The sequence below is a fragment of the Notamacropus eugenii genome, chromosome 5 (assembly GCF_028372415.1).
Source record: "Notamacropus eugenii isolate mMacEug1 chromosome 5, mMacEug1.pri_v2, whole genome shotgun sequence".
NCBI classification, from domain to species: Eukaryota; Metazoa; Chordata; class Mammalia; order Diprotodontia; family Macropodidae; genus Notamacropus; species Notamacropus eugenii.
In genome coordinates this window covers 371,657,947-371,682,717 of record NC_092876.1, presented here as the reverse complement: position 1 = coordinate 371,682,717, position 24,771 = coordinate 371,657,947, and the positions used below count along the sequence as shown (strand labels likewise).

The 24,771-nt window shown below is 35.6% G+C and overlaps 1 protein-coding gene and 1 long non-coding RNA gene across 3 annotated transcripts in view; one reads left to right on the top strand and one right to left on the bottom strand.

Moving 5' to 3' along the window:
- BEND2 (BEN domain containing 2) overlaps nucleotides 1-8,001 on the top strand; it is a 43,791-nt gene extending 35,790 nt beyond the window's left edge. For both annotated transcript variants that reach the window (XM_072614226.1, XM_072614225.1), the window contains exon 11: nucleotides 3,838-8,001. In XM_072614226.1, the coding sequence (XP_072470327.1) occupies nucleotides 3,838-4,007 (170 nt within the window). In that variant the 3' untranslated portion in view covers nucleotides 4,008-8,001. The remainder of the gene's footprint in view (nucleotides 1-3,837) is intronic.
- LOC140506736 (uncharacterized) lies at nucleotides 1,007-23,334 on the bottom strand. Its single transcript, XR_011968052.1, has 6 exons — nucleotides 23,127-23,334; nucleotides 20,316-20,419; nucleotides 19,443-19,575; nucleotides 17,120-17,254; nucleotides 15,740-15,815; nucleotides 1,007-1,573 (listed from the first exon to the last, which is right to left on the bottom strand). It is a non-coding gene; the product is annotated as an uncharacterized lncRNA (long non-coding RNA).
- Nucleotides 23,335-24,771: the final 1,437 nt, after the last annotated feature.

The window sequence follows — 24,771 nt, the reverse complement described above, 5'->3', positions numbered from 1 at the left end:
TGGGAAGTTTCATGTCTAGTTTGGGGTTTAGGAAAAAGTTCACTTTGACTAGTACATAAGATTAAATGAAGGAAAATAATTTGAAATATGGTAAGTTAAAGTCAGATTCTGGAGAGTCTTAAATGCTAAATTTTATCCCAGAGGCAATAAGAAAGTAAAGTTTTTTGAACAAATTAGTAACATGACTGGGGCTGTGCTTTAGGAAGCATATTTGGACAGCTCTGTGAAGGATGGATTTGACCCTTCCCTCTCCCTCTCTCTTAATATCCACCCAGTTACTATGTTTTGTCAGTTCTTTTACCTACAGTATGTTTCACACATACTTCTTCCTGTCTTCCCAATGCCACCATTCTAGTGCAGACTATTGTTATCCTTGGGGCAGCTAAGTGGTGCAGTGGATAGAGCATCAGTGCAAGAGTCAGGAGTTCAAATCTCATCTCAGACACTTGACACTCACTAGCTGTGTGACCTTGGGCAAATGACTTAACTCCAGTTGCCTCATCCTGGGTCATCTCCAGTCATCCTGATGAATATCTGGTCACTGGATTCAGATGGCTCTGGAGGAGAAGTGAGGCTGGTGACCTGCACAGCCCTCCCTCACTCAAAACAAAGTCAAGTGCGAGTCATGTCGTCATTTCTCTGATGGCATGGTCTTCTTTGGCAACAAAGGATGAACACACATTGTTATGCTTACCTGGATGATTAGCATAACCTTTGTCTAGGGCTTCCCACTGGGAAATTCTGTCCCCCTCCTGAAAAATCCCTCCTGTACACTTCTGCCAAATTTAACTTTTCTACGTATCTCTAATTATGTCTTGTCTGTTGAGTAAAGATAGCTTGATGTTCAGGTTTCTTCATTAATTGGCATCCCTTTAGCTCTGCAGCCTCTGTTGGTATTATTCAGTCATGTCTGACTCTTCATGATGTCATTTGGATTTTCTTGACAAAGATAATGGAATAATGAGGAAACTGAGGCAAACAGGGTTAAGTGATTTGTTTAGGGTCACACAGCTAGTGTCTAAGGCTAGATTTTAACTCTGGAAAATGAGTCTTCCTGACTCCAATCTTGGAGCTCTATTCACTGTGCCACCTGGCTGCCCATGTTTTATACTACTCTCTTCCATACTTACTCCATCTGAACTATCGTGCACATGCTGTACTTTCCTGCCTTTGCTCATAGTGTTTGGTGTGAGTGAAATTACTTTCCTCTCTCCCACTACCCTTTTAATTTTTAACTCTCCTTTAAATATCCAGTGTTACCTTTTCCTGGAAGTTTTCCCCGAGTTCCCGTAATTGGTCATAATTTTTTACCTCAGAGCTTATGTAGCATTTGGCTTGTATTTCCGTGATGAACTTATCAACTGTTATTTTGTACCATTGTTTTATGCTCACATTAATTCTCTATTGTTTAATATATTCTACAGGAACAGGACCGTATGTTATGTAAACTTGGTATAGAATTTAGCATAGTGGATGCTTAATAACCACTTACCCAATTCGTTGAACATCTTCTTACCAACCTCACTTTCTTTCAGTGGTACCACTATTTACTGATTCACTTGCTTGGTTCTCCCTTTGGTTTAAAAGTGTTAAGGTAGAAAAAGGAAGCATTTAGTTACATAGTAAATTCTGTTCATTCTATTTCCATAATATTTACTGCATCTTATTCCTCTTCCCACTTGTACTGAGGTACAAGCCCCACCTTTCTGGACTACGTATTGCAATAGACACTTAATTGGACTCACTGCCTTTATTCTCTTCTATCATCATTGCAAGATTAATCTTATTAGTCCTTAGAAAGAAAGAATCTTAATTCCTTAGATTTCTTCCTAAACATGGTATTAAAAGCCTTCGCAATATAGCCTCAGCTTACTTTTTTGGACTTCATTCATTTGTATTTTATGTTTCATCCAGTTTAGATTGCTTATTCTCCCCCATACATGCCCCAGCCTTATGTTCATGGTATTCTTTAATATTTGGAATACTTTCTATCCTTAGCACTCCTTCTTTTTAAAACTTTATCCACCCTTTTAAGATCCAGCTCAAATGCCACATGTTCCATAAAACCTTTTTGAACTTCCTACATTATTTTCTCCTTTCCCTCAGAAACAACCTCTCCCTAAATGCTATGGACTTCATATTGTGCTTTGTCCCTTTCTTGCGCATTTTTCATGTATTATTTTTTATTCTAGCTATTTATGTGGGATATGCCTCTACTAGTTTTTCAGCTCTGTGAGAGGAAGACTGTCTTTTTTATTAATCTATGTTTCTTGAAAGTTAGAACTAATAATAAAGACTTAGTACCAGACTGTTGAATGAGGAGAAAAATACCTCTTAATATTCTTTTTCAAAAACAGACTGAGGAGAAGTGAGGCTGGTAACCTGCACAGCCCTCCCTCACTCAAAACAAAGTCAAGTGCAAGTCATGTCATTACCATCTCTGATGGCATGGTCTTCAACGAAGGACAAACACACACAACCATTCCCTTTTTAACACTAGATGGCCTCTGTAAATCCCTAAATGACTGGGTTAAAGGTAGTAAAACTGAAATATAGATATATGTTAGTTGAATATGGAAGGAGAGAAGAGTTCATTGCAAGGTTAGGGAAAAGGCAAGAAGTTGTGTTTTTAGCTAAATCTGTAAAATCACAAGTGGTATGAACAAAACAAACACAGACTGTTCACTGAATCCTGAAATATTAGAACAGTGATAGAGGAGAGTACCATTGGAAATCTGAGTGAGATTTTTATAACAAATAAAAGGAAATCATTTGACTTCCCTTAGGGCACAGTTTCTTTATCTGTAAAATGAGGGGCTTGGACTAGCTGGTCTCTTCTAAGCTTTAAATCTTGTAGGTATGACTTCACCTAACTGGTAGAACTTGTTACTCTAAGAATTAGAATTTTCCAGAAACACAAATATATAAGTGACAAAATCATGAGTAACTACTAAAAGCAACAGCAATGTGCCTAACTTTTAAAGTGGGTATCAGAAAAGAAAATTCCATTCCCACTAATGATGGAGCATTTAGACCTTCTGTGTCATCATGGTACTAGGAGAGGGGTTGGCTTCTAGGGAATCTGACCAAGTTTAGGAATTCTTATTTCATTTGTATTGAATATACAAATACCACAGAGATCAGGAAACTCGTCACATAGAGTTCTAAAATTACCAATTATACGTGCAGTCCCTCGTATTAAAAACTAACATTATATATCTATCATTAGTAAAGCAAGTACTTTAAATTATTTTTCCAAATCCTTGACCAAATTCTTGGTTGTTACTATGACCATGAAATGAAGTAAAACTGATTGACCCACATGAAGAGCAAACTTCTTATATTGGCTCTAGTAACAGTTCTCTAACCAGTTGAGGTTACTGACCACAGACACATTTGACCAATTTTTAACTTGTGTTTGTTAACCTCTTTAAAAATTAGTGCTTGTTTCTTCTGGTTCTCATTCTGTCACTCCTTACTTTAAAAGCGTGTTTTTGAAATATATATGCACATATATGCATACATCTACATACACACACCTATATGTGTATGTGCATGTTATTTTTGTCATTGTTTATTTCCTTCTTTGGTAATAAAGTTTCACCATTCTGTGTCACCAGAATCTTATTAAGGTGTGCTTTGCCATTTGAAAGTTGACAAGTGGATTGTCTAAACAGATTTTGATATAATTGTATCTGAATAATTGTAGTTGAAACTGGTTGGTGTTGTCATTGTGGACATTTTTAATAGTTATGAGTATGAAGGAACCTCAAGCTTATTCTGCATTGTACCTCAGTATTACAATAACTTGTGGTATGTTTGGATTTCTTCCATTAGACTTTCTCCAGGAGAACTATCCATCTTATGACCTAACAGAAACTGGATATGATTGGAAAGCATGTGTGGCTGCCATCAATAGCACGATCCGAAGTCTTCGACATGACCATAAAAAGGCCACAGCGGGAATTCGTAGGAGAACACCAGGGAAGGAGAAAAATCATTCATAAAACCTTTCTTGTTGAGATACCATTAACTCAATGGGGCATTGTTTCATCCATCTTACATTATGTCTCCTTATTACGTATGTGTCTTAAGTTGTAATTTTTGAAACATATTGGTGCATTACAATGCAAGACCACAGAAAATAATAAGTCAAACTGGTAAAGAAACAGATTCTTTGTGAGCATAAGTTGCATTGTAAAAGTGAAACACTGGACATTTCACAGGCTGTAGAATGGTTTGCTTAATTTCTTTTGATTCAACTGGTGCATAATGTCATGAAACGAAAAGAATGGTACTTTAGAAGAAGAGTAACTAAAATAAGGATTTCTTTGAAATGAAGGTGCAGAAGCTCTCTGATACCATAATTGGAGAGGTATGCCATATTTCTGATAACCAAGGAGCATTAGTTCAGAATTAATTCTAATTCCTGAAAGGAGCTACAAAGTTTATATAGTTATAAAATTCTCTTTAAGCTTCCTGAAATTGATAAAATGAGGGTGGCCTTAACTTCTAGAAGCAGTGATAAGATTCTTTTGCTAGACTCATGATAGCACATAATTGATTAAACCCTTCTTTGTTCCAAGTTAAGTATTTTCTTAATCGTACATATGTGTAGAATAATACGTGTAGAATAATCATGAGGAAAAAAATTTTTGTGGCTGTTTTAGTTCAGTTTGAGTCATTTGATTTTTCAAGGAAAAATGAAAGGCAACTAAACACTTGTTTGTCAAAAGTGATTTCTGAGATGTTTATAGGAACTTGAGTATATTATATTTTCAATATAGTCTCCAGAATACTATTAAAGAATATACATTTTAATTTAATACATAAAAGTTTTAAGAACTGTTTTAAGTTTTAAATCAATGGATTGATTTTTTATTAGAAACTTTTTAAAGAAAAAGTTTATTTTAAAGTATCTAAGTGGAATTATTAGTAGATTTTTTCACCCCACTAAAAAATAATTCCTACTTTGACTGTAAATTTAGATTTTATTTCTAACTGAATAAAATACTTTATTTTTAAGAAAGTACTTGAAACCATAATAAATATGTTAATCATTAGATCTTCATAACTTGGTATTTGTGTCTGTGAAACATTTCTATTGAATGTTAATCAAGTTTATTTCAGTTATAACAATGCCATCAGCTTTGTCTATTGGTTGGAATTTAGCAAAGCTAATTTTTATAATAGTTTCAAATATTCTTCAGAAGGTAAAGGTTTAATTTGCCTATCAGCAAGTCTGCATTTAGTTATATTCATTTATTTAAGATATGTGATTTATGGCTTTAACTTAAAATAATTAAAATTAAATTAGATTTTTAGATATATGAACTTAGAAAGTAGTTTTGAATTGGTGAGAGAATTAGAACATATATCTGTAGATCAACCAAACCCGGAGATTATGGTAAGAATTTAATAGATGTATATTTTTATCTTTTGAAAATTGACATAAATTCAGAGTATTTTAATAGTAATAAAGTATATTTTAGACTTTTTTTTAAAAGGACAAGATTAAAAGATTTGGATACTCAAGATGCTTTTTATTGCTATGGGAAATAGGGCTAATTTGGCACAGGCAAAAAGTGGTAAAAAAAAAAAAAACAAAAAACTGCCATAGAGGAAGATGTGAAATTTGTGAATGAGCTAAACTGCCTCCCAGTAAATCACTGGATTTGCTGTTCAGTTTACTTTTACCTATATGGAGGCCATCTCCAGTCATCCTGATCTATATCTAATCACTAGACCCAGATGGCTCCAGAGAAGAAAGTGACTTTGCACAGTGCTCCCTCACTTAAATCCAATTCAATTTGCAAGTTATGGCATCACATTTCTTATACCATGGTCTTCTTCGAAAATGAAGGACAAACCACAACCTGTGTACTGTCACAGGTATAGTTACATTTCAGTACATTTTGTTTATACAAAAAGTTCAAAGCAAACCACGAAGGGAACTAAGGCAAATTTCTTTAAAGTCTGTTTCTCATGTGTGTTACCTTATGTACCTTCTAAAATAGTCTCTGAATTCAAGGCAGAAACGAAAAAAATCCCAAACTTTTCCAGTCCAAAAACATCTCAGAAGATGTCGTTCATTGAGTTCTTACTGTAGGGATCATTTGTATAACTTTTCAGAGCACCTTTCAGTTCAGGTTAATGCCCAAGATTTGAATGAAAATGTTACCTTGAAGAAAACTTATTTGATTAGCACATGTAATAGAAATTTTATTAATGTTTCTGTGCTTTGTTTTAAACTAATTAGCTTTCTTCTTAATTTTGTCCTTAAATTATTAACTTTTCATAGTCAACCTTTAGCATATCTATAAAAGGTACTAGTGTAAAAATCAGCCTAAAATGCTTCTTCAGAAGGTTTATTTTTTATAAATAGAAAAATGAATATTTTCAACTTATTTCTTATTATGTATCAATTTCACAAATAAATTATTGAAATAGAATTTTTAAAATATATTTTGCTTATACTTGTAGTACTATGATATGTGAATTCTCTTTTTAATGAAAACAGACTTTTTCTAATATTCATATAACGTTCTTTACTGTTACCCAGTTCTATGTCTTTTTTTTTTAGTGAGTTGCATAAATGTCTTAAAACTTAGACTTTGAGGATGACAAAAAAAATTTCCTCATGTTTGCTAGAGTTGCAGGAATTTCGAAAGCTTTTGAAAAAAGTATTTTGATCTTAGGCAACATATTTTGCGTATTAATATATTTTTGGACCTCAGATGTATATGTATATACATATGGCAAGTATTTTTGTTTCAGACAAGAAAGTCTTAGATCTGTAAGAAGCTTGGTTTCTGTTTATTTTCATATAATGCAGAAATTATTTCACATAATACAGAAATATTTCATTGTCTAGTTCAGCCTCAGTGGAAAATCTCTTGCTTTGGGAAGGTTACTTATTACTGTGCCTGTTCAAAATAATGAGCCTAGAAAGATGGCCCAGTTAAGATTTCTCCAGCCTCTGGCATAAAGTAATTAATTTGAGTAGACTGATGTTAAGTGAACATTTTTCAGATACAGTTGTAAAAATCATAGATGTGTTTAGCAGAAAAATAATCAAAAAATGCCATTTGTGGTAGTTTAGAAGGCTACATCTGCAGTTCCCAAATTGCGTGCTGGGACACCATGTGCTGCCACAGTGAAACCATAGAGCCACCCGGACATTTAAAATTTTGTATTTTCCTGCTTAACAAATGGAACTGTGAGGGGCCTGGGGGATTTGTTGTTTTGTTCTTGTTTGTTTTGCCTGTGAAAAACTGAGAAAGTTTGGGAGCCTCTTACTTATTTGTTTCTTGGAGTGCCATAACAACAAGCTTTTACTTCCAGGATGAAAAGATTCTCTAATCTAGACAAATAAATTGCTTCCCTTTTCAACTTCTATCACAATTTAAGTTTTTATGAAACAAACAAAAAAATCTCACTTTGCCTTTTTTTCTCTGTAAAAGTCATATACCACTTTTAAGATGTGAGAATCAGCTAATGCTTATAGAATTCTAAGCTCTTTTACAGAGAGGCAAAATACTTTTATTATTATGCGATTAATAGAATTTGTAGCCAAAGATAAATTTTTTAGAAATTTTTAAAAGACTACTTAAAACAGTTTAAAACAACTCTCCCATAATCTATGCTTCTAAATATTGTAAAAATTAAGTCCTCTGAGGCTTAATCTTCTAGAGAAGAGGTGTCAAGCATGTGGTCCATGGACCCCAGTCCACCACACTCTGAAGTACAGCCCAAAACAGATTAAAATTGGAATTGGAAAATATTTAACAAAACAAATAAAAATATAATAAAGTATAAATCACATTATATATTAAAGTTAAGTCAATATACAGCCCACAAAGATCCTTAGGTACTGATTCATGGCCCCATCTCTTTGTTTGACACCAATATTCTGGAGAACTTTCTGATATCAGATAAAGTATTTCTTCCATATTCTAGAAATGTAATGTCTTGGTCTAATAAAATCAGATTCTAATGATATCAGATATAGTATCTCTTTTTCTTTCATTGTATATGAATTGTTTGAGGAATAAGTTATTGGTTGTCAAGAAGCTACCTCAGTTATTTTTTCTTCCTCTGAATGTTTATGACATTTTTTACTACTGTTATATACACTTAGAACATTTTTACTTTTGATTATAAGTTTTAATATTATGTCTTCTCTAATAAATTGTGAGTTCTTTGAGGGCAAAGAGTATATCTGTTCTTTCTATTTCCCTAAAAGACCTATTTATTATAAGAATCAAAAAGATAATTAATCTGTCCTGCCCATTCCCAATATTATATATATAGTATATGAAACTATAGTATGCTCATAGTATATAATATATAATAAGTATCCTCAGAAGAGGATCTCACCTCATTTTTTACTGAGAGAATAGTGGCTGCTCACCTTGAGCTTTCCCTTCTTCCCTATCTTACATCTCAAAAAGGTTTTGATGTTCTATTCCTTACCTTCCCATTCTGTCCTCTGCTCCTATTTCTAGTAAAGAGATGACTCTTCTTATCAAGACCAATTCCTCTACTGTGTCCTTGATCCTGCTTCTTCCCGTCTGACATCTTATCACTATAATCGCCCCCTTCTATCCCCTTTATTTTCCAATATCTTATCTGTTGCCTCTTTCCTCACTGCCTGCAAATATCTGCCATGTCCTTAAAAATCATTAATATTTCTGGGTCACGTGACAGACTATGGAGGGACAGATATTTTCTTTCATCCTCAGAACTGCTCAAACCTCTCTAAAAAAGGAATTATACACAAAAATATAACTATTTCAGCTGTCCTAAGACATCAGCTACCCTAACAACCCAATGAATTAACATGGCTAATTCTTAATGTGCTTACTCAGTAACCCTGTTCAACCATGCTCTTGCAGGTCTGTATAAACTGATCCATAGGCTTGCAACAAAACTCAACCCTACCTTCTCCTTGTCCTCCCCACATTCCTCAATCCCTTAAGCAGCTCTGGAGAAGTCAGAAGGTTGTTTTGCCTGGAATAGTACTATGACAATATACTATGCTATAACAGTCCTCAGCCGGAGAACTGCACAACAGGACATGGGGACAGGAGATGCCAACCTGTTCATGGGGCACCACAGCTGAGGTAAGTCCTCTCCCAGAAGTTACTTGGGGCAAAAGTGAATTTCTGTATGAGAGGAAGCTGAAACACCTTTAAGATCCAACCCCCAAGGGCTGTTTCCCAACAAAGAGAAAGGAGTCCAAAAGTGAGCATTAAGGGATAAAATAGACAAAGAGAATAGCAAAAATAATGATAATAGCTAACATTTAGTACTTAACATAAGTCTGGCTGTGTGCTAAGTAAGCACTTTACTTTTGATCCTCTGGACACCTGGAGGTGGGTGCTACTATTATCTCCATTTTACAGATAAGGAGGTAAATAGGTTAAGTTATTTGCCTAGGGTAGCATAGTAAGTGTCTGAAGCCATATTTGGAATTTATATCTGGCTGCACTGATCTAGCTGCCTAACATTCCCTTAATCCACTTTAGATTGAGTACAAAAAAATCTGAAAAGACAGAGTACTGTCTTTACAGGGAACAAGGTGTGTGTGTGTGGAGGGGAATCCCAATTCAGAAAAACAAATATAGAAATGGAGGAACATACAAACCTATTTTTATAACTTTAAATATGAATGAATTAGACAGTTCAATAAAATGAAAAAGATCAAAGCAGTGGATCAGTGGAATAGATAAAGTACGATACACTGTAGTAAATGGCTGTAGTAATCTGGTGTTTAACGAACCTAAGAATTCAAGCTTTTGGGAAAAGAACTCACTATTTGACAAAAACTGCTAGGAAAATTGGAAAGCATTTGGGCAGAAATTAGGCATAGACCAACATTCTTATACCGTATACCAAGATAAGGTCAAAATGGGTACATGATTTAAACCTAAAGAATGATACCATAAGCCAATTAGGAGAGCATGGAATACCTGCCAAATCTGAATAAGGGAAGAATTTGTGATCAAACAAGAGATAACATTACAGCGTATAAAATGGATAATCTTGATTAAATTAAAAACACAGCCAAATCAATACACAACAAACCAGTGCAGCTTGTGTTTGTCCTTCGTTGCGGAAGAAGACTATGCCATCAGAGAAATGATAACATGACTTGCACTTGACTTTGTTTTGAATGAGGGAGGGTTGTGCAAGATCACCAGCCTCACTTCTCCTCCAGTCATCTGAATCCAGTGACCTGATATTCCTCAGGATGACTGGAGATGACCGGGAAAATTTTTTGCAACTAACAAAAGCCTCATTTATACACACACACACACACACACACACACACACACACACACACACACACACACACACACACACACACGAAGAGAGAGAACTGAGCCAAATTTATAAGAATACAAGTTATTCCTCAACTGGTCAAAGGATATGAACAGAGTTTTCAGATGAAGAAATCAAAGTTATCTCACTATTGATTAGAGAAATGCAAATTTAAATATCTCTGAGGTACCACCTCACACTTATCAGATTAGCTAATATAACAGGAAAGGAAAATTACAGGTGTCAATGGAAATTGGCTAATTGGACAGCAAAGGGGATGTGGAAAAACTGGAACATGAATATGTTGGTGAAATTGTGAAATGACCTAACCATTCTGGAGAGCAATTTGAAACTATGCCCTAAGGGCTATAAAACTGTGCTTACCCTTTAACCACCAGTAGTACTACTAGATCTGTGTCCCAAAGAGATTTTTAACAAAGAAAGGAAAAGGATCTATACATGTGAAAATATTTTTAGCAGCTATTTTTGTTGTGGCAAAGAATTGGAAATTGATGGGATGCCCATTGGTTGGGGAATGACTAAAGAAAGAGTGGCATATAATTGTGATGGAATACTATTGTGCTGTAAGAAATGATGATTAGTATACTTTCAGAAAAATCTTGAAAGACTTACATGAACTGATGCAAAGTGAAATGAGCAGCACCAAGAGAGCATTGTACACAGTACAGCAATGTTTTTAGGGTGATCAGCTGTGAATGATTTGGCTGTTCTCAGCAATACAATGATCTGAGACAACTCCAAAAGACTCAAATGTTATCCACATCCGGAGAAGGAAATGATGGCATCTGAATGTAGATTGAAGCATACTTTTTAAAATTTTCTCTTTTTTTGGTTTGTGTTTTCTTTCACAATATGATTAATATGGAAATATGTTTTATATGACTGCATATGTATATGTGTGTGTGGCTTGTCCTTTGTTCTCAAAAGAGGACCATGACATCAATGAGATGGTGACTTGCAATTGACTTTGATTTGAGTGAAGGAGGGTTTCTCAATGAGAGGGTAGGGGAAGGAGGGAGAGGGAGAATTTAGAACTCAAAGTTGTAAAAAACAAATGTTAAAAATACATGTAAAAATTTTTTTAAAAAAAGAAGGAAGAAGAGAGAGTGAGGAGGGAGTGTTTCAGAGGCTTGGGTGTCAACCAGTGCAAATGCAAGGAGATGGGAGATGGAGTATTGTGTGTGGGAAACAAAGGTCAGTTTGGCCAGACTATGGAGGGGAAGTAAAGCACAGTAAGTCTGTAAAGATAGTTTGGGGCCAGGATTTGAAGAGCTTTAGAAGCTATACATATGCTATCTGTGCCTTTTATTGAAGTTCAGTGATGAAAAATATTAAACATCACAGATTCCTGGGGCAATTCACTGCAGAACTGCAAGTTAATATTGAACCATTAATAACTTCACTTTTAATCTAGCCATTCTATCCATTCACAATCCAGCAAACTATATTATTGTCTAGTTCGTATCTCTCCATCCTTTTTATAAGAATATCATGACTAACGAAGAATCTGATAAATTTAGATTGTGTCTGATGCCCCCTCTTCTCCCTCAACTCCGATATTCCAGTTTAGCAATTGTCAAAAAAACAAACAAGATTAGGATGGCAAGACTTGTTCCTAATGAAACCAGATGGACTCTTTGTAATCACTATTTCCTTTTCTAGACATTCACTAACCATTTCTTTAATGATCAGTTCTAGAATTCTCCCTAGAATGTAAGTCTAGCTTATTAGCCTGTAATAGTTGGAAGATTGCATTCTCTCTTTATTTTTTAAAGTCAGGTTTCCCACTATCACCACCACCTTTTCTATCTCTGAACAGTATCTCCTGCTTTCCATGATCTTTCAAATATCCCTCATTGCAGATCAGTGATCACATCCATTAGTTCTCTCAGTACCGAAGGATATGGTTTATCTGGAAAAGTTGACTTGAATACAAAGATGACTGGGTGCCCTCTTTCTATCTCCTTACTTTTCTTTGTTTTTTAAAATTTTATTTTAGACTCAAAACGCCAGAACACAAATACAGAATAGAGAAAAGAACCAAAAACATATCATAAGCTTAAATATTGGAATTTAAATACAAAGTTGAAAAGAAGGCACCTCAGTTGCATAGCAGAACATGAGAGGATTCAAATTATGTAACAATACATTTTCATTTCAAGAAAGGCTGTGTGATAAACAGTATTTGTTGTGTTGAAAATTGTCCATCTTTGCTTTCTTGTGAGTTTTTTTGTTCTCTCTGTGCACTTTTTTTGCTGTTTTTCCCCCTCCCTTCAACCCCCAGAAGGCTACAATAAAGTTTAGATATGTTTCTCTATAGCTATAGATATCTACATACACATATATACATACATATATAGACATGTATTTTCCTAAACATATTCTACTCCTGATCTTTGTTTTTTGTTTGTACATATCTCTTGTTTCCTATCCCTCCTGCCTCCTCTACTTCTATCTACTTCCTTGCCCTCCTATTACCTGCCTACTTCCCTCCAAAGATCCCTCCCCTATCCTCCCAGTCTCATAAATCTGAACACCTTTCTTCACCCCCCTTTTACCAGTTCCCTCACCCTCCCCTCTAAAGATGCCTCCCTAGTCCTCTCCCCTCTTCCTATGCCCCTACCATTTTATTTCCATTGAATTTAGAAGATTTTTATATTCTTCTAAATATATATGTGTTGTTCCCTCTTAAACCCATTCCAGATGAAAGGTTTCCACAACTACTAGCCTTTCTCCCCCATCTAATTCCTCTGTATCAATTCTTCCTCCTGCACCTCATTTGTATAAAATATTTTCTCTTCTTAGCTGTTCCTAAATAATTTTACTTTTTATATTGATATCCTACTCGGGTTTTCCTCAATCTTACTTATGAACTACCCAATAATTAAGAAGAATCTTGGACATATATTTTACATTATACATATATATATATATATATAAAGTAAATCTGTCATTATAAATCCCTTATAATCCTTCTTTGATATATACCTTATATTTCTCTTGGTTCTTGTATGTCAAATCTTCTATTCAGTTCAGGATTTTTTTAAACAAAGTCTTAAGAGTCTGAGAGTTTATCAAATGTCCATTCTTTTTCATTTAGGATAATATTTAACCTTGCAGAGTATGATATTTTCAGCCAGAGACCCACTTCTTTATTTTGCTCTTCAATGTATTATGTTCCAAAACTTGCAGTCTTTTAATGTCTCTGATGCTGGGTCTAGTGTGAGTCTAATTGTGGCACCACCACATTTAAATTGTTTTGATCTTGATGCTTTTAATATTTTGTCCTTGAGCTGGGGGTTTCAGAATTTGACTATGATATTCCTATGAGTTTTCCTCATAGGATTTCTTTTAAGTGGTGATCAATGGATTTTTTTCTATTTCTACTTTCTCCCCTTGTTCTAACGCTTTAGGACAATTTTCTTTAATTATTTCTTGTATTACTGTATCAAGATTTTTTTTATCATAACTTCCAGTTAGTCCAATTATTTTTATATTTTCTCTTCTTGATCTATTCTCCAAATCTGTTCTTATGTTTCACTTTCTCTATTTTTTTCATTATTCATATTTTGTTTAATTACTTTTTGATTTCTTATAATTTCACTGGCTTCACTTTGCCCAATTCTAATTTTTAAGGTGTCATTTTCTTCCTTAAGATTCTGGATCTCCTTTTCTAATTGGTTGACTTTCCTTTCATAACCCTCTGTCTTTTTTAACTCTGTCTCTGTCATTTGGTTTTTAAACTCTTTTTAAAGATCTTCTAGGAATTCTCTTTGGGGCAGTGACCATGTGATGTTAGTGTTTGAGGGTTTCTTTACTTCAGTATCCTCCTCTAAAGGTGAACTGGGTCATCTCTAGTCCCATAACTGCTTTCTATGGTTGGATTCTTTCTTCATTTTTTGCGGTAATAACTTAATTTTTGTAATCACCACTAGCCCTCTGGTATGGGAAATGGTGCCTCTTACCCCAGATCTTCAGTTCTCCCCCCTGCCTAGAACCAAAGCCAAATATCCAACCTCCTGTAAGTGTCCACAGCCAGAGGCTTTCTACCCCACTGCTTCTGCACTCATGGGATGTGTGCTGGATCCTTCTCACCGCTGCAGCTCTTCACAGCACAGCTGGGTCTGGCATTCCTTATCAGCAGAGTTTCCCTCAATCTTCCCAGGCTCAAAAGCCCAACTCCCCTCACTATCCTGGGGGTGAATGTTCCTGTGGCTGGGGCCTAGGCAGCCTCTCAAACCAGCTAACCCCAGGACTTGCCACTGGTTGTTAAAATGGAATCTAGCCTGGAGATGTTTACTCTTCCCAGGGACCAAACCTTGTCCTGGGTTTTTCTTCCAATCTTCTTAAATTGTCCCAGGAAGATCCCAATTGTGCCCTTATTCTTATTTATATTAAGGTGCTATTTTAATTCTTTTGTGGGAGAAAATCTTCAGAGTTTGGAATTTTCTGACCTACTCTGCCATCTTTCCAGAGTCCTCTACCCCTTCTCTTAGTTTTTAACTCCCCTTACTAAATTTTTCTTCTGCTATTCCCAGAGCAAAGGCCATTCTCCTTGGTAAAGAAAACTGAAGCAAAATAAAAATCAAGCATGTTACAGTTCTCAGTTATCATCCTATCTTCTCCAGGCAGTAGTCCTAGCCCTTCTTTAATCCTCATCATTAAACAAGCAAAAATCCTTTTATTGTCCTTAATTAGCTTCATCTACCAACCTGAAATCAATCAGGACATTTTTTATAGGACCATGGCAAATTCTTGTATTCATCCTCTGTTGCCTACCCTTGCTTTCACCTTCTATACATTTTTTTAAAAAATGAAAGTTGGTTGAATAGTTCCCTGTGCATCCCCATCAGTGTCTATAGAAAATTCACTTTTTCCTCCTCAGTCAGATTGTTTCCTTTCAAGTCTTCAGATTTCATTCTGGAGAATAAAATCCTTCCTGGATTGAGTTCCTCTAGATATTTAGTCCATGTGATGTTATCTTTCCTTCCTCTAAAGCCTTTGGAATGTACCCTCCCTAAATCTTAGGTGCATGTCAGCTTATGATTGGCTTTCCTTTCCTTTATCACCATGTCTAGAAGGTGATAGTCACTTCATCCCCAAAGTTCCCTCATCCCCTCCCTCAAAACCAGTTTCTGCCTGTTAGTGAGATGAGATCTAGTTTGGAATGCCCCTTTGTTGGTGTCTTCATAAGGATGACATTTATCATTTAAACATGTCAAGAAATTATTAGCTGCTCTGCTTTTGGCAAAGAGAGAACTCTAACAGATGTCTGGATAATTGAAGTCTCCCATATCCCTTATATTATTTTTTCATGCCAGGACTGGGGAGGGGAGGGCTTCTAATCTTAAGTATTACCTCTTCCCATCCATGTGGTTAATAATATACTCACAAGACAAATTTCCTTCTTTTCCTCTCTCTGTTGAATTTCATCCAAATGCTCATCATCATATTTCCCCTTCTGATTCCTGAATTTTTTTCACACAAATAGACCTTCTTAATATATAATACTATCTTCCCCCACTCACTTTTCACCTAGTTTATTTCTTCTGAATAAAGTATACTCAATCACACTCAAATTACAATTTGTTTCATTCCACCAAGTCTCAGTGATACTAATGAGGTTGAATTTGCTTCCATGCATTGGGACCTCTGTTTCCTTTTGCTTATTCCCCAAATTTGGAACATTTGTATATAGACATTTGAGGTGATGGATTTTAATACTAACTCCATCCTTTAGTCTTGTCTCCTTTGAAATTATGGGTGTTTCACCTGCCATACCTCCTTTACTGAAGGTATTCTTTATGGTATCTGGCTTGGTGGATATACGTAGTCATCTTCCTACATGCTTGTTAGTGTAAACCTCTTTTGATTATATTTGCAAGACACAAGGCAAATATAATTTTACAAGCTTTTAATAAGTACTTTCATCCCTTGCCAGTAGACATTGCTTATTTTAAACCATGATCCAGAGAAACATATCCCATTCCCAGACACTCTTCTTAGCCAGCTGTTCACATTCCATTCTCTGAGCTGTAGACTTGCATCATCCAGTTGTAGATGATCTACAACTGGGTCTCCCATTTTATGCAGTGTGTTTAAAACAGAAATTATTCTTTTCAACTCCTTCAAAAAAATCTTCCTTCCTCTGAACTTCCATTTTTCTAATGTGGGTGCCACCATCCTTCTAGTTCCTCATGTTCGCTACCTTTAAGTTATCCTCAACTCTTCACTCTTCCTCCCTCCTCATAGCCAATCATTTACCAAGACTTAGTGATTCTACCCATATGTCTGTGGCATCTGTCCCCATTCTCTCCTCTCATAGGACTACCACCCTAGATCAGATCCTCATCACCTTTTTGCCTAGACTTAATTGGTTTTCTTGTTTCTAGCCTTTCCCTTCTCCAGTCTATCCAGGACATAGCTTCTGATATGATATTTCTAAAACATAGGTCTGATCACATCACTTCTGCTCAAGAAATTTCAGTAACTTCAAAAAGTCACTAAACTTTTGTCTACCCTTTAACTGGATGATGATACTATTATAGTAGCCCTATATCAAAAGAGATCAAAGGAAAAGGGAAAGGACCCATATGTACAAAAATATTTATAGCAGCTCTTTTGTAGTTAGAAAGAATTGGAAACTAAAGGGTTACCCACAATTTGGGTAATGTCTAAACAGATTGTGGTATTTCAAAGTAATGGAATAACACTGTGTCATAAGAGATGATGAAAGGGAGGGATAGATTCATTGAAACTTGGGAACACTTACATGATCTGATGCAGAATAAAGTGAGCAGAACAAGAACAATTTATACAATAGCAACACTGTTGAGGTTTGGGGTGCTGAGGACCCCAAAATACGGACATGCCCAGTCCTGCTCGAATGGATTCAACATAAACCTTCCTAAAGACAAAGAAAAACAAAGTTTATTAAAGATTTGCCATACTGGGTTGACTCTTAAGGAGTCTAAGCATTTGTAACGCTTGTATTAACAAGCGGGCCATATAGAATCTCAGCTAGACAGAGTTTGAGCTGGATTGAATGAGCACCTCCATGGTGACAAGATGGAACTTAAATACAGAAAATCCGTGAGAAAGATCTAGAGGTGGTCTAGTAGTCTGGGAGGAGGGTTTAAGGAGGATCTTGATGAAACTAGGGTAACTAGTGATGTAATCAAGGGTGCAAGAAACAGCTGGAGGCAATTAGGAAGTATCAGACAATGCAGGGCTTGGGTGGGAAGCAAGTGGGGCAATCCAGAGATAACAGATAAAGGAAGGCCAGGCTAGGCCAAGGGCAACAGGTTTGAGTATGGAAGGCCAGGTTAAGTGGGAAGATTCAGGGGAGTGCAGGGAGGTTCCCAGAGTCTGAACCCCATCAACACCATTGTAAAAAAAACAACAGATGCACTGACCAACTACAATTCCAGAGGACCGAGGATGGAACATGTACACACTTCCTGACAAAAAAGTGATAGACTCAGGGTGCAGAGTGAAATAATAATTTTTTTTTGACATGGCCAATGTGGAAATTTAATTTGCCTTGGCAATGCGTATTTGTTATAATGTTTCCACCCACCCAATAGTTTGGGAGAGGGAAGAGAAAATCAATTTTTGTTAGTTAAAACATTTTTTAATTGGCTTCCTATTGCTTCTTGAATCGAATACAGACTTTTGTGTCTGGCATTTTTAAAGCCCATCCAGGTCCAGTGGTCTAGCTTCAGTCTATAGTTCCAGGGTTATTGATCATTCCATTAAATTTACCTATTTGTTCACTGTAATATAACATTCTATCCCTGGCCCCATACCCTATTATCTGAAATACTCTCCTAATACTTAAAATTCTTAGTTTCTTAAAAGATTCCACCCAAGTGCCACTACCTTTGAGGCCAGCCCTATCCACCCCTCCCCCTCACTTAATAGTTGCTTATTCCATCTTCAAAATTACAAAGTATGTGTGTATTAGTATTTACTTATCTATGTACATATTATTTCTCTCTAATAGAAATAAGTTCCCTGAAGTCAGGGACTTTTCATTTATATCTTAGTGTTATTGTGCCTAGCACAATGCCTAGTCTGTAATAGGCGCTTAATAAATTGTGACTGAATTTAAAAAGTGATAAAAAGTATCCAATCCCACATAAAGAGTTGAATCATCACTTTATTTATTATTATTATTATTATTTATTATTTAGTTTAACCGTCACATCTACAAGGAAGAAGTTATCCAATAGCACCTCAAATCAATGCTTCATATTAGCCTTGTGAGACATCAGACAATGAAAAGACAGGCACTTAGCATAATACTTAGAAAATGATAGAAGCTCCATAAATGCTTGAATGAACAAAAGACAAAAGAAGAGTCATTTACATCCCTTATTTCCTTCCCCCAAAAGGCCTGCGGACTTGATTACTTTGTGTATCTCTTTCACAATTGCTAACTCTCATTTAGTATTGGTATGTATGTGTGATAGTATGATTAGTATGTATATAGATATAGTAGTCATAGAGGTCCATTGGAGCAATGGAATCATCAGTTTTCTTATGCCAGCATCCAAGTTCATTAAAAAAAAAAAATCAAATACCCATTTTGACTGTACTATTGATTTCTGTCTACTTTGAGGATCATAGATGAATAGGATTAGTGAGAAAAAAGTTTTTAATGTGCCAATCAGTTTAATAATAAAAAAGTTGGATTACCTTGTGTTATTTTGATACAATTTCTTTTGAAATTCCCACAGATATGAATTTCTCACAGTTATAAGTATCAATATAGATGTCTTTTAATTCCCATTGTAAAATCTTCACTTACCTATCTTGATAGAATACTTCCTATGACTGAAATGAAAATTGCTGATTTGAAAGATAAAGTACACTCATAAGAATTTGAAGAGCAAATTTTATAAGTCTGAGGCATTTCTTGTTGTTGAAAGCTATGGGCTACAGCATTTATCGTCAGTTTTAGATTCATATCCTGATTCAGAAGTCTAATAGCACCATCTAGTGATGGCCTTATGTCTTTTTCAAATTCCCAGCCCTACACAACATCAAAGGCATTTTCCTCTTAAGAACAAATATGTATTTACTATCATTACCTAGAAATCCAATCACATCAGACTTTCAAGTTCAGTTTTCATCAGTTACAGATCAGAAGAACATTTGGAATCAAACTCATCTTTGCTTAGACATGAAAATGGCCTTTGTTAGGCTCAGTCTGTTCTCTCTCACCTACAAAATGAAAAGCAAACATTCCAAAGTATACTACTTTCATATAGAAAGGACAATAATGTAAAATAGATTCTTGGGCTAAGAATACTTTAATGTTTCATTTTCCCCTTCATTTGAAAATAATTTCTGGTATAATTCCTTTGCAAAATTTGAATCCCCAGAATGCATCTCCATAGATATCTATGTACACACACTTTCAGGCAAAAAAAAAAATACTGAAGCATCTGGCTGGGGATGATGCCAAAGCCAGTCCTATGTGTTAAAAGGGAGGGGGGGAAGTGGGGTGGGGGAGGGGTCATTCTAATTAAGAGATCTGTAACGCTTTAATCACTGTAGTGGCATTACCATCAAATGCTTGTCAGAATTTGGCTCCATAGTAATCTCAGATAATGATTCTACCAGTCATCTGGGTGAAACACATCCTCAATCCATTCAGTTTCTTTTCATATATAAAAAAAAAAAAAAACAAATCTTGTTTGAAATTAGAATTTGCTAATATTGCCACTGCCTATCATAGAATACATGTCTTCATTAGGTGGGGTGGAATAGTCCATTGAAGCAATGGAATCATCAGCATTCTTATGCCTGTATCAAAACTTCATTTAAAAAAGAAATCAAAGACCCATTTTGACCATACTATTGATTTCTGTCCACTCTGAGGATCATTAATGACTAAGACTAGTGAAAAAATTATTTTTAAATGTACCGGTCAAGTTAATAACAGAAAAATGTTGGATTACCTTGTATTATTTTGATACAGTTTGTTTTGAATTTCCCATACTATTAATTTCACTTGTTCTTGGACTCTGTTATGAATTGTCTGCCTTCTCATCAACAGTAGAATCTTGAGGATAAAAAAAAAGCAAGCAAGCAAACAAAGTAATAACAGATAATGTACAAGTCATTCCTCGTTTTTTTTCCCTATCTTCAGCCAACCCTGGGGCAATGTGTTATCAAGCTGTTTGAAACCAATAAGATATGAATAGATTATATATAGAAATTTTTAACCTAGGGTCTGTGAACTTAAAAAAAAAATTTGAGATCTGTTTCAATATAGTTGGCTTTCTTTAAAATCACATAAATTTTATTTTGTGCATCAAAAATTTTTTTTCTGAACAGGGCTCCATAAACTTTATCAGAATACCAAAGGGTCCATACACAAGAAAGGTGAAGACATCCTGCTATAATGTTAGTATGTGCATGAATACCTTGCTCTGAATAAGGCCTTCTCCTTTAATGTGATATTTGTGGCCTAATAAATAAAGCATCTCTCTGAGTGATCACTTGGTAAGTTAGTTTGGCACTGGACTTAAGAACTTTGTATCTTTGGGCAAATCATTGAACATCTCTGAACCTTAATTTTTTAATCTGCAAAATGGAGTTAAGATAGCTTGCAGTGCCTGTTTCACAAGGCTTCTGTGAGAACCAAAAGATATCCATATCTAGATACACACACACACACACACACACGCAGTGTTTGTAAACTGTAGCATGTATATCAATGTGCCTACCATTTCCAGACATTTCTTACCTCTCACATAGATTGTTATAAGAACCTCCTAACTGATCTTCCTTGCAACTGATCTCTCAACATTTCTAGTTCATCCTATATAATTCTAACATATAAACTTTCCTAAGTATTGCTCTGATCATTTCATCTAGCTTAAATGGTGACCTTAAATCAAAGAGGTAAGTTTAGAAAAAAAAAGTTGGGGATAAATTAGGAAGAATTTTGAATGCCAACCTAAAACTTTTTGCCTTCTTTAGAAAAGCAAAATTACTAGCCAGGAAAGTTTACAAAGCTCTTTCCTCAGGATAATCTTGTGAGGCAGGTAGAATGATTGTTATTTTCATTTTGAAGATAAAGAAAACAAAATTCATTCTCTTTCTCTTTAAATGTATCTTTTTTCCAAATTTCCCTATTTCCCCCAGAGGCACCACCATTTTTCCCATCTCCTCAGGGAGTCAACTTCTTCACTCTTCTCTACTCTTCACTTTCCCATAATCAACATTTCCCTTCAGTTGCCAAATTTTGGTGTTTCTCCATCCATAGTATCTCTTGCATCCTTTGCCTTCTTTTAGCTATCACCTTGGTTAAGGTCCTCATTACTTCTTACTTGGATGATTGCAATGGCCTCATAATTGGCCTCCTTACCTCAAGTCTCTTACCACTCCACTCCATCTTACACCTACCCAAAAAATCCCTGTGGCTCCCAATTTTCTCTAGGATAAAATATAAGCTTATCAGTTTAGCTTTCAAAATCTTTCACCACCTGGCCCCAACCTACTGTATTTCTAGCCTCATTGTGCACTACTCCCTCCCTAGCACTTTATGATCCAACCAAAATGACTTTCTATTTGTCCTACACAATATTCCATTGTCCATCTCCCTGCCTTGGTGCAGGCAATCACCCATTGCTTGGAATGTACTTCTTCTTCAACTCCAACTCAGAGAATACTTGTATTCCTTCAAGACTTGTCTCAATCACCACCTTTTCCATGAAGACTTTATTGACTCCCCCTACCAAATGCTAGTTTATTTTAGCTTTAGCCATCACTGTGAATATGAAAAATCTGTTAGTGTCCTTCCAAAACTATCTTATATGTAACGACTATGTATTTGTTTATAGTTACTTTTCTACATACATTCTACATACACTTACATGTGTGTTTATGGAAACACAGATATTATATATACACACACACATATAATATGTGCATACACACTTGTCTCCCCTATTAGAATGTAAACTTCAGAATAAGGATTGTTTCATTCTTTGTACTTGCATGGAGCATATCACATAGTAGGCACTTAATAAAAGCTTTTAGATTGATGAATTGTTTGATTCATGAGCCTCCCCTTATTCCCTCACCTGACTGAAGTAATTTTTACTTCTTTTGAAATTTCATAGAACTTTGGACCTCTCTCATCACACTTTCATATTCTTCTTAATATTATGGTTGTTGGTACATTTTATTTGGGCAGGTAGGTGACAGTAGCTAGAGCTCCTAGCCTGAAGTCAGGAAGATCTGAGTTTAAATCCAGCCTAAGACTAGCTACGTGACCCTGGGTGAGTCATTTAACCTTGTTTGCCTCAGTTGCGAAATGAGCTGGAGAAAGAAATGGTAAAACATTCCAGTATCTTCACCAAGAAAACCCCAAGTGGGGTCACAAAGAGTTGGACATAACTGAACACTTTATTTATTTCCCATAGTAGATTATAAGCTCTGTGAGGGTAGGGGCCATGTATCATTCTGTCTCTCATAATGTTAAGTGTGGCAATTTGTGCACATAGGTGCTCAAAAAATTTTGGCTAAATTATATTTGTATGTTATAACTGGCATACATATGTAGTTATGTATATATATTCATGCATATATATGTAAATATATATATATTTGTCAAAGAGCAAACATCTAATGTGTGCAAAGAACCACCAAATGAGGCAGAGCATGTAGACTAATAAAGGAAAATGTAGTAGTAGTACACTGGAAAGAGTGCTGGCTATGGAATCAGAATACTTGTACTGAATTTTAGTTCTACTACTTACTACTACTGTGATCTTGCACAAATAATTTAACTTCTCCAATCTGCAGTTTCCTCGTCTGTAAATGTAGGAATTGGACTAGATGATCTCTTCTCTCCCATTCCATTTTTCATTCTATGTTCCTATGACCAATTTAAGTCAAGGTAAAAAAAAAAAGTTAAGCAGTGTATTTATTGCTTAAGACTTGAAAGTTAATGTTTACTTTCCAGAGTCATTGTGAATAGCTTTTGTTTATGAAAATAAGGAATTTGGTGTTAAGTATAGCTCAAGGCCCCAGGTCACAATGGTCAGATTACTGGGTAGAATGTTAGCACAGGCTAGTTTGTTCCACTGAGCACCACCAACTTTGGTTCAGCCTTGTTGCTTACCACATTGGACCCAGATGAGACGCTATAATCACTAAGGGATCATTTTATAACTACAGCTCAAAAGAAGCTAATGATCTCTCTGTAGCCAGAGGGGGAAGTGACTCATGTTTCTGTGGAATACAGCAAGTATCTCTCCAAATTACAGAGCAAGGAAGAACCAGTCTTCATTATACTTTTCACATCACACTATATGTAAACAGTGAGCTAAGCAGAGAAGATCCAGAATTGCCAGTCTGAAAAGATAATGGCAATTTGACCAAGTTAGAATATGGATTTTCAAAAGACCTGTCTAGTTGGGCTTTAACTCCAATAACATGAAACTTTTTGTTCAACACAAGTGAGTGGAATAGGTTTAGTGAAGACTTCTCAGATTGTAATTCTTCTGCCAGGGGTGAGGTAAGACCGAGAGGCTCAAGGTTACAATATTTTTGGAGTGGAATAATTCCATATAAGGATATAAAACTGTGTAGTACATTAGGGTCTCAGTGATTGGATGAAACTTACATAATTCTTCAATGTCTTCATTTCAAAAGGGATTGGTTAGATTTCGCATCTAGAATGTAAGATCATATTCTCAGCCAATGAGGATAATGGTCAGCGGAGGGAGGTGGGTCTTGCATTAGGGTCTATAAATGTCACTGCTTCTCCTTTATCTTTGGCTTTCCTACTCCAGGTGAACTGGTGTAGGATTGTCCTGCTTCTCGAGAATCGAATAAATAAATTTTCTGTCATCACTTTGAGAAGCCTCTGAGTAATTAATTAAGCAGGGATCCGAGCCATCCCACACACAAGGAATTCTCCTTTCCTCCTGAAGCCTCTAATTTTACTCTTAGCATTAGCTCTAGAAAAACATTAAGTCTAGAATTAATCATTCAATCCATAAGCATTTAGTAAACTGTTACTATGTGCTAGTCACTGTACTTGTTAAATTCTGAGGATACAAAGAAAGGCAAAAGCATTTCCTCAAGAAGCTTATATTCTAACAAAGGAGGAAACAGGAACATAAATAGGTACATACAACAAGCATATAGAATGGGTGGAAGATAAACTTGTAGGACAAGGCTATAAGAGCTAGGGATCTGCAGAAGGCAGCCTTTGAGTTTTGCAGGAGCCAGGGATTCTAACAAGTAGAGGTAAGGAGAGAATCTTTTGGGCCAATGGAATTTGTGGAAGGAATAACAATATGCCTGGGTTATGGAGTGCATGGGATTAAAGCATGAGTGGAAAGTGGGTGGGGTCAGGTTTTTAAAAGTTTTAAATTCCAAATGTCTTCATATTTG